We start from the raw sequence: 11278 nt of genomic DNA, 5'->3' as shown, positions 1-11278 counted from the left end.
TTCAAAAACACATCATTCAATTCCGATTTGGCCGGCTCCGGTTCGTTTAAAACAACCTCGGGTTGTCTCCAAACGGATTTGAAAGGAAGAATGGAATCAGAAACAAAGAAAAAATGGTCCTTCCAAGAACCAAATGTCATAACTGTCGAGGAAACTAAACATGTATCAACCTGAGTATGTTCAAAATTGTACCAATCGCCGTTCTTCGCTAAACGAAAGAAACGGCGAAAACCCAAAAGCGACGGATCATATCCTAAAGCTCTACATAATACCTCAAAGTGTAAAACCTTAGCAAGCCCTAAGGGATGAATCTGACCAAATGACACACGATAATACTCCAACACATTCAAAACAAAAACCGAAAACGGATGGCGGAGGTTCAAGAATTCAAAATTCCAAAAATAAAGGGCAACGAAACCCGCCGGAAAACAATCGATTGACGCGTCGGCCAACGGAGCAATCAGTTTAAATCCTAAACCTATACCCCATTCAAGACAGAATGATTCGACTTCTTCTTGGGTTAATCGGGAAAAACTTACCGACAGATCCTTATGAGCACCCATAAAATCGAAAGAAAAGGGAAGGATTTTAACTAACCTGATAAAGGAATGAAAGAAACTTGATGAATGTTTGGAGAATATTGTGGAACTTTAAAAGAAAAACTGAAGTAAATGAACAATTAGCACTATTATTAAGGGCAGTTATTGGGAACCGCAACATGCAGTAACTATCACATCAACTGTCTTGTCAGAAATTCAAAAAATAACCAAAACCGTTAAAGCCTTGAAGCCTCGAAGCCTTTAAGCAATAACAAAATGTGTGCAAAAGTCAGAAGCACTTGAGACTACTTCTCAAACACCTCTGACTTGGGGGACTGATGACGGGGGTAGCCCAAGGAATTGATAAAATGGCTTTCACACATTAACGCTAAAAGGGTTAGAAGGTTAAAAGATTCGTTTCCAGCCCAAATTTAGGGAAACAAGTACGTGAACAGTAACCACGTGCAACAGTACCACGTCAAATCACTATTCACATCACTGTTCCCTCTGAACAAGGGACATGCTCAGAAAAAATAATATTATTATAATCAATAACCAACGGTTAAAAGCTTCCCGCCCATAAAAGGTCAACCCTCTAGCAAAATGGAGGTTAACTAGTTTACCCACTGGACAAAAGGCTTGCGACTCTCCCTCTATAAAAGGATGACCCAGCCATAAGTAAGAACACACCAGATTGGAGAGTTAACATATACTCTCTAATCTTATCTTCTCTCTTGAGAAACTTGCACTTTGCTTGTTTCTTTCTTACTTCAAGAACATCATAGCTTCACCAAGAACTTCATCCTAAAACCGGTTCTAAACATCACGGTCTTGGATCTCCGGTGAACTATAACAAACAACAACAAACTAGTGAACCTCTCTCTACGTTTTGCAAACGTAGAGGGACACCAAGACCTGCGTTATGTTAACTGGAACCCTTGAAGCCTGTTAGCCTAACCAGTCTATTTACTATCATTCGTCTTATCTTTGTTGTAGCAACAAGTTGGTGCCCACCGTGGGGCTACGCCGCTTACTTTATCTTAAAGACCAGTAGTGTAGCTCCATTTTCACTACAATCACCATGTCGGAAGGTGGATCTCCCGATGAAGTTAACCAAGTGTCAAGAACACCGACACCAAGTGCCGCCCAGGAAACTCCGGCAGCAACCACACCTTTTTCCACCCCGGGAGGAACTCCGACGGAACATTTGATCCTCGAGTTTTCACATTTTCGAACTCCAACCCCTTCACGATCTGGAGTTTCTTCTCCTCATGCAGGAGTCATGAACACCCCGGAGCATGTCGACTTGACGCTGGAAGGGGTATCACGGCATTTTTTTCAACTAAGTCATCTTCTTAACCAACACGTGAGCCAAGAAAGAAAAAAGGGGATAAGAATAAGGCTGTATGACGATCCGGAACCCTCACTGTCACTCGGACGTTGACATAAACTGATAAACTGATAAAACTGTTAGTCTGTTACTAACCCTAACTGGTTAACTCACTAACTTTTATAATAAAAGTATAAAACTAAACAACTAAGTAAACAAATAAACGAGAAGTCAGAACTCAGAACTAACCCCTGTTGGGCGCTGGTCGCTGGAAGGACTGACGGAGTCGGAGCAGGGCTGGAGCTGGCTGCGGCGATGGTGGACTGGTGGTGCAGGCTGCCGGCGGTACCAGTGGTTTGTGGCTGCCTTTTTGAGTTTTTATGGTACGTCTATAAAGTATGGAATTAGAATTTGGAAGATGGTGTGGTGGTTGTATTTTTCTTTTTTAAACTTTCATACTTCGATGTCTCCCTCCTGGCTCTTCCAAATTGTAATGGGTTATGGGCCTTATGGCCTACAAATAATTGGGCTACAAACATTTTATAAAAGGGCCTAGCAAATTTTTATTTTATATAAAATACAAAAAAAAGTTTAAAAATTTTCGAGCCTACCGGTTGGTCGGGCCTATGGCGGTCGACTACCCTGCCATAGGCCTGGGCCGGCCCTGGGTTCACCTCATTGTGTCAAGCATATATAACCCTTGTAAAAGTCACTAGGATAGTTTGTGTTTTGGGTTAGCCGGTCCCACATAGTCATTTGTAAAATTGTTTTACAAGGTCGATTCATTTGATATCTTTGAAATTATAGCTTTTGAAAGAAAATCACATGGGGATACCACATAGCTATGTGAAGAACACTTACATAGTCAACTCATTTATTAGTCGCTAAAATCATTGATGAGATTAGAGCATCTCCAACGGGAGGTGCTGCCCGTCATCAACAACTCCATCCCTGTTAAAAAGATATTTGCATGTATGAAACTATTCTCTTTAGTATCATCCCAAAGGCCAAAACTTAATATATAAATAAATCTAACATATAACTTATATAAAGCGATGGTTGATTACTCTTGATTCTAATCATTTTTAGTGGTCAACAAAATTGGTATTAAAACACCTGGATTTAAGAAGGGGAAGATTGATTTTGGATTCACGTTTAAAAATAAAAATGAAAATGATGTAAACATATTTAATTACTAAAGAAACTAACGACTAAGTTTAAGGTGGTCATGGTTCCTACACGCCACAACAACGTCCAACATTCATTCAAACAAATCATTATCTTCTTCTTCTTCTTCTTCTTCTTCAATTGAAGCATCAAAGCCACCACTGAAAATGCAGCTCCTAAAATCTCCATTCCTAATATCCACTCCAAACCTCCACACAAACACAACCAAAGCCACTCCTAATATCCGTACACGCGTTTCAATCAAACCCCCACCGCCCGAATTCGACTTCAAGACCCAAATCCTATCCGGGTCTCGAGCCATAATCGCCCAGACGCACCCGGAGCTCCTCGATTTGGCCGATGAAGGCAACTTGGTTGTCATCCGGAAGGATCAGTTCGGTCCGGTTCCGGAGTGGCGAGCTGAGTTTGTGGAACCGGAGGTTATTTGGTTGCTGGGTACCAACCATGTGTCCGAGAAATCGGCGCTGGATGTCGAACGGGTTGTGCAGACGCTGAAACCGGATAATGTTGTTGTTGAGTTGTGTAGAAGCAGGTAATCACTTTGTTGATTTTTAATTGGGTTTAACTTAGTTAGTTTATACGGTGTTTGGAGACATAAGACATTGTTGTTGTGATTCAAGTAGTTGAATAGTTGCTAACATTTTGTGCTTGTTGGTTTTTCAAAATTCTAACAAACCGAACCATGAACACTGTTGGATAGTTTGTTTTCTTCTATCCATGGCTTAACTATACTTGTTACAGACATCATTTTCAGAGCAGGAATTATGTACGCATCAACTGAAACTGATGCCGGGCCTATGCTAAAGTCCAACCCCTTTTCATTATCTGGTTCCGGGCTCTTTGGAGCCGTTGGTCGCAGCATCAATCTCGGTAACTATCCAAACATTTCTCCTTTTATTTCACCAAATTAACGACCTTTATTTGACTCAACAGGTGGCCAAACAGCTCTAGCATTGCGTCTATTGTTAGCAACATTTTCTTCCAAGATTTCTTCAAACATCAATCGCCCTTTTGGTGATGAGGTAAGCAGTGTATACATTATACATATACGCATGCATATTTTTAAATAATCAGTTGACCTGTTTTATATACAGTTTCGTGCCGCACGAAAAGCTTCTGAGGAAATTAGTGCTCAGGTTGTACTAGGAGACCGGCCTATAGAAATAACGGTATGTATCCGGTTGATATTGTGCTAGAATGTGATTATTCTATTGTGTTTTTGTATTCACATTATTTGTTATTAATTTTTAGCTTGAAAGGGCGTGGAACTCACTAAATTGGAATGAAAAACTAAGCCTCATTACCTCGGTTCTTCGTGGCATAACATCTTCCGACCAGTCAAAAATTAACTATAAGGTGTTAAATGAACTAAAATTTAAACTGCTACAATATTAGTATTTATTTCGTTTTGCATAGAATGTTAAGCTGACCTTCAGTGTCATGTTTCAGGAATCAACCACAGACAACACTGATTTTCAACTTTACGAGCAGTTGAGTTTCTCGTATCCGTCTTTGCTACAACCTTTGATACACGAACGTGACACTGTAAGTTTCTTTCTCATTTTGCGGTCAATAACGATTAACTAGAGCTGGCAAGACGGGAGGGTTGGGTGGCGAGTCAAAAGGGGTTCGATTTGATCGGAAATAGGGGTGTGCGTGAGTTGGTTTTGGACTCAAACCAAAAACCGAAAATATAGTTTTGAGTTTCTAAAAACCGTTCAGCTTCGATTTTTTCAGTTTGGTTCGGTTTTTACTTTTATTTTTGATCATTTGGACTTGATTATTTTGGTCTTTTTGTTAAATAATGATTAATTGATGACTATATATTTGGGCCTAAAATATTTGGGTTGCACTATTTACTAATTCTTATAAACTCAACATTCAAAACTAGAAGTGGAAATCCATAAATTTGGTTCAGTTCTATTTTTTCGGTTTTAATTTTTCGCAAATCTGCAACCGAACCAAAAATTCGGTGTTTACGAAAACATAAAACCAAATCATGAGTTTTTGTTTTGGTTTGTAATAAATACTGTTACACACACTAAGAATCTAAATCTTTGAATAAAATGATATGGGATGTTGCACATCTTAAAAGTATATTTCAGACACCTTTCAACCTGTCTGATCAATTTAAGTCATAAAATAACACAAACCGACATATTCATCAAGACCCGTTTGAGTTTTAACAAGGCTCGAATTCTTAAAGTGTTGACCGAGTTTTATGACCTATGGTATATTTGTTCAGTATATTGCTTGGTCGTTGAAGCGAAGCAAAGCGGTAAGAAACAGTAAGAGGGTGGTTGGGGTAATTGGTAGAGGACATTTGAACGGTGTTATTTATGCACTAATCTCGGATCTTGGAGACTTGCGGTTTCGTGACTTGGTAGGAGAGAGACCCGCAACAGGCGGGTCTTGGGTCGATACGATAGTCAAAAACTTGGTGAGAGACACGATAATTGGGGTTGTGATATGGGCTTTGTATGAACAGCTAATGAATTGATTGATGTATGTAAAATGTTGTGTCAAAGGAGCTTGGAGAGTCAACATCAAGGGTTTTGACTTTTGACTCTGTTTTATGCAACAAAAATTGGTTCTGTTGTAATTTGATTTGATTAAACATGGATATATGATTAAGCAAATATGTTAGAAGTGGGAACAACCGATTTTAAGTAGAATAGTAGATTATTAACATTTTTAATTGTGTACTAATTAGACGGTTTACCCTTCATGCTTTCTCTCATATGTTAAATCATTAGACTAAAGGGTGTACATGCCATTTTGCTTCCCAATTTACAATATCACCTCAGCGCCACATCATACCTTCTCTGTTTCACTCCCTTTCACAATATTATGGAAATGGTCACCATTTTAGAGCATTCTCATCCAACTCTCTATCCCTAAATTCAAAATTACATTAAAACATACTACATTTTCTCGCTTCTTTTCAATTAAATAATATTTTTTTATACATTTATCATTACCATTTTTCTCTCATTCACTCACAAGCACTTTCAAAATATATTAAAAAATTATAGGGGGTGAACAGTAGCTTTTCAAATATACAGAAAAATCACTGCGTTTTCTAAAATATAAAAATTCTTCACTCACAACACCCTAAATCACTCTCTACATTATAAAAACACCTCTCACATAATATGGTGGATTGGATGAGAATGCTCTTAGGGTATGTTTGGCAAGGAGCTTTTAAGAGCTTTTAGGAGCTTCAAGCTTTAAGCTTTTAAGAAAAAACTCATATTTAGTAAAAAGCTTTGTTTGGTAGAAGTAGTTTCAAGCTTTTAAATTGGTAGAAAAAGCTCCATATTTGAACGCTAGTATTGGTAGCGTTTGAGAAAAAGCTAGCTACAAGCTTTTACATTTGAATTTACAAGTTTAGTACTTGAACTTCTATCAACTTTTGTTAATTTATATAATAGTTACACATTCAACCATTATTCAAAACTAACTATCCCCACGACTATTTTAAGGGGCGTAACTTTTTCACTCGTTAATAATTTTTTAAACAAATTACATCATAAAAACGAGCATTTTATTTTCTTTAATTTGAATATGATATTGTTATACTTCTTTAACTTTAAAAAATTAACATACTACGTGATTATCGGTTATGATCGGTAACAAGTTGAGTCAGGTAAGCACGAGTCATGTGTAAGACCAAATTAGGAGTCGAGTCTGATGAACTTGAGTCATGTGTAAGACCAAATTAGGGTCAGAACGAGTCGATACAAAAAGGGTTAAATTAGTTCGGTTCGTGTCGGTACGTTATTGAGTCGAAAATGGTCAGGTCAGAACATGTTTCAGATTAAAACAGTGCATGTTCAGAGAGGGGTTCATATCAAAATAGGTTGGTTTAAAAATTATTTTTGAAATTACTGTATATTTCAGCTTTGTTTCTTGATTTTCGCCATCAGTTACACACTTACAGCCTTTCCATGAATTACATGTCTACATTCAGGTTATGCATGCACTGTCATCAAGTGAATCATGTACCGACACTAATTATGCGGTTGATATTAGGTTGTGCGCCCATTCCGCCGCACCGCGCGGGCACCCAGCTAGTTTTATTAAAAGCTTCTACTAATCTGCCAAACACCTAAACAAATTTAAAAAGCTACAGCTAGCAGCTACCAGCTTCCAGCCTTCAGTTACCAGCTTCCAGCCTTCAGCTTCTAGTTTACAGCTAACAGCCACCAGCTAGTTTTGCCAAACAAACCCTTACTAATTCACCATTTCTCTCTATTTTTAAATAAAATAATATTTATATAACTAGAAGAATTAAATCTAAATAAAATTACATTTATTAATAATTTAATGCTACAAAAAAATACCTACTAAATCAACATAAAACATTAATTAATAATTTTAAAAAATTGAATGTAAAATTAATGATAAATTTAACGTATATTTTTCGCCAAACTTACTGGTCCAAACACGTGCCAAATTCGTTTACGAAACCAAAAATTATATATATTTTTTCAAAAACAAATCCGTTTTCGTTAAAATTTATACTGGGGTGTTCATAAAAAATATATACAAACCTATGTATTTAGTTATTTTTAAAGAATTTATTAAAAACCAACTTATTAACTAAAAACTAATTAGCCTACTTAAATAATTTGAATTGTTTTAAAATACATTACAATTAATATTAAGGGTGTGTTTGGGATTGCTTATATAAATGAAAAATGACTTTTTGTTAAAATGACTTATTAACTTAAGAATTTTTTAAAAGAAGTTTTTTAAAAAAATGTTTTGATTAGCTTATATGGTGGGGAAAACCAAAATGACTAAAAATGACATTTTTAAAAAAAAATGAGTGTAATGGGGTTTGAGGGCTAGAGGGGTGTAATAGGTAAATCAAACACATTAAAGTTAATAAGTTAGAGATTTTTAACTTTTCAAAACCCCTTTATATTGCCATCTCCATAAGTTAAAATCAATAAGACCTCATGGTTTGCCAAACACCTTAAACATTAATTTTTCAAATAGTTTATAAGTTATAAGTTGATGAAAATAAGGAATCCCAAACACCCCCTAAATTAAAATACTCCACTTTCTTCTCAATCTCAGCCTCAACCTCCATCATCTTCTCTGCCCGACTGCCCAACCACTCAACCACCATCTTCTCAAAAAAATCATAACTTTAGTGGACGTCACAAAACGAATTCGTCATGTATAAAAATTGATTATTTTAGCTGGATTTTCTATTGTTAAATTTGGTGGCATAAGTAAAAAGTTAGGGAGTAGAGGATTTGAGCGATAGAATGGTAGGCAAAAATTCCACAGTCGTTTCAATGTTGTTGGCACCAAAACGACGGGGTGGTGTTTGCCGGCAGTGCCAATGGCCAGCTAGGCAGTTGGGTGGCAAAGAAGCACCCGCATGACCGCACTGTTCAGTTTATTATCCTCGCTAAACTCCTTGCCTACTATATAACCCACCCCGCCCATCCCCTTTCCCTTTTAACGGCTAACTTGAATCACTGACGGGCCACGTACTCACCCGCTTATCTTCATTCCTCGAGTATTGAAGACCACCCCAAGAGAAAATCCATCATAGTTGAGAAAACCATCTAGCCCATTTTTTATTAGGTGAGACGGGAACCCAAAACATTCTTTTTTTATTGTTTCTTTTTAGTCTTTAGATATCTTATCTCAACCACTTATACTAGTATAACAACAATATTTAGTAAACTCATCTCAAACCAAATTGAATTCCATGGGTCAGTGTTTTAAAAACCGGTTCAAACTGGCCGGTTGAACCAGTTAAACCGGATTTCACACAGTAGGCCAGTATTTTGATTTCGGTATTTTTGACCGGTTTGCTAGAACATCGAACTGGCGGTTTTTGTCTAAAATATCGGTTTTTACCGGCAAACCGGTTTTAAGCCCGAGAAATTTTTGATATATGTGGCCCATATTTTATCAAAATTACTTTTAACCCAACAATTAATATTCAAACATGTAAACTTTAGGACTATTTTTTTAGAAATGAGTGCTTTTGCATTATTTTCTTAATATGGATTAACTTTTGAATTATATTTTGTTATAAGAATCATTTAGTTTTAGGTTATTTATGGATTAAAGTTACATTTATAAGAAATTATAATGTAAACTATTCAATCGGTTGAACCTCTTGGTATAACCCGGTTCAACCGGTTGTACCATTTTTTAGTCTAATCCGATACAAGTAAAATACCGATTTTTAAAACATTGCCATAGGCAAGAATGTAATATGTTATGCAATAATAATTGTACACCATATTCATCTTTCCCTAACCTAATTTTTCGTGGGTCTTTCATAGGTGAACTAGAAATACTTAATTAACAATGTTTCATGGTTATTTTTTTTAGTATATATTGAAACTATCCCCAACACTCAAAGAAATACTTAATTAACAATGTTTCATGGTTATTTTTTTCCAGTATATATTGAAACTATTCCCAACACTCAAGTGAGCTTCTTGAGACAGTATATTAACAATTCATAATGATTTTGATGCTTTAGACCTAACTCACCCAAAAACATTGTTAGTGAGAAAACCATCACTGTGAGAAAACCTACTTGAGTCAGGTTTTAGACTTGAGACTTTAAGATCCCAAGTCTTAACGATCAGCCTCATTTCATTGGACCAAAAGGTCAACTACCATTGTCGGCCCAAAGGGGGTCAAGGAGGTTGACGGACTTAGATCCATTCTCCCAAGAGGCCCATAATCGTAAGAATATATATATATATATATATATATATATATATATATATATATATATGGATGATTTCAAATAAGAACCTAATTGAGTTGTAAGAACTTAAGAACTCATTTTAACCCTTTATTAATTACAATCAATGGTTGTGATTTAATCTTGACTTTTAAGTAATTATACATGACTAGAAATAGAAATTAGTAACGACATGATGATAATTTACATCTTTTTGCTCTCTCCCTTGACCAAAATACACATCAATCAATTTCTCATCTCTCTATTTCTCTATCCATTTATTTTCTTTCTTTTTTTTTCAACTTAAAGAATATGAATTAAATTTAACGAGAATGATTTATTTGTGTTCAAAGGTAAAAAATGGATAAGACATGTGTGATCTTTTATATTATTGATTTAATATTTTATTCTTATTTTTCTACACAAATACAACAAATAATCAACATCGATGTTTACCTTTCAAAATTTCTTCATTTGTAATTTGTTTTATTTATTTATTTATTTATTTATGTGTGTATATAGGTACGTGTTTTTTTATATACGTGTTTTACTTTATTTTATCATGTTAAGTTAAATTAGAATTAGGATTAAATATGTTTTTATTGGATATGTCCTAATACTTACAATTAGAAATTGAAACGTGTTCTATTAGAGATGGATATGTAGTTCTAGCATATATTCTACTTTTATGTATTCAGATTTAATTTTATGTTTGTGTGCTCGTGTTTTTTTATTCTTAATTTATTAAAAATGATAAGATAATAATAGATACATACATTATGATTATTTCTAATATTAAGTTACACGTTATTACACAATTTATATAGAGCTCATACGTTGGTTATTTCGTTTTCGGTTCATTCAATACTATGATGCAATATTACATTTGAGGTTCAGTTGGGGTAATTTAAGTAATTTGTGTATTTTATGTAATATGTGCATTTTGTGTCGTGTAATTTACGTATTATGTGTAATACGTGTAATTTGTAATTTTTGTATTTTGTGGTTGAGTAATTTGTGTAGATGTAATTTGGGTAAATTATATAAGTTGTGTATTATATAGGAATTTAGGTAATTTGTATAATTGAGGTAAATTCTGTAATTTGTGTAGTTTTTGTAGTCTGTATAAATTAGGGTAATTTATAATTTGTGTAATTGATGTAAGTTATGTGTTTGTGTATACAATTCCCTATATGTGTAGTTTGAGTAATTTATGTATGTAATTTTATGTATATTGTGTTTAGGTCATTTGAGTAATTGGTGTAGAGACAAAAGTATGTGAAAAAGTTTGTTTTTTTTTTTTTTTTTTGTTTTTTGTGTTTGTAATTTTTAGGTTATTTTGTTTAAAAAATAAATTTGTACTAAATATAGAATATATATATATGTTAACAATTACATTTTTTTAATCGGGTAAAAGTCATTTTTTCTAAACTGTCATTTTTATTGAAAAATATATGAATTTTTTATAAGTTACAAATTTTAAAAATA

At 34.7% G+C, this 11278-nt stretch overlaps 1 protein-coding gene across 1 annotated transcript; it reads left to right on the top strand.

Moving 5' to 3' along the window:
- Window positions 1-3109: 3109 nt before the first annotated feature.
- On the top strand, window positions 3110-5612 carry LOC143571795 (uncharacterized). Its single transcript, XM_077057127.1, has 7 exons — window positions 3110-3589; window positions 3812-3927; window positions 3991-4079; window positions 4152-4226; window positions 4309-4413; window positions 4507-4602; window positions 5303-5612. The coding sequence occupies exons 1-7, from the start codon at window positions 3204-3206 to the stop codon at window positions 5555-5557; spliced, it is 1122 nt and encodes a 373-aa protein (XP_076913242.1). The 5' UTR covers window positions 3110-3203; the 3' UTR covers window positions 5558-5612.
- Window positions 5613-11278: the final 5666 nt, after the last annotated feature.

This window comes from Bidens hawaiensis, unplaced genomic scaffold, assembly GCF_021521415.1.
Source record: "Bidens hawaiensis isolate Kalapana, Puna unplaced genomic scaffold, B.hawaiensis_p1.1 tig00025583_1, whole genome shotgun sequence".
NCBI classification, from domain to species: Eukaryota; Viridiplantae; Streptophyta; class Magnoliopsida; order Asterales; family Asteraceae; genus Bidens; species Bidens hawaiensis.
The sequence above is the reverse complement of the archived record's forward strand: the minus strand, read 5'-3'. Positions and strand labels throughout refer to the sequence as shown.

Excerpts from the sequence above, each read along its gene's own strand:
- LOC143571795 (XM_077057127.1), top strand. The coding sequence starts at position 3,204 with ATGCAGCTCCTAAAATCTCCATTCCTAATATCCACTCCAAACCTCCAC. Across the intron at positions 4,080-4,151 it reads ATCGCCCTTTTGGTGATGAG|TTTCGTGCCGCACGAAAAGC; the intron begins GTAAGCAGTGTA and ends TTTTATATACAG. Across the intron at positions 4,603-5,302 it reads TGATACACGAACGTGACACT|TATATTGCTTGGTCGTTGAA; the intron begins GTAAGTTTCTTT and ends ATATTTGTTCAG.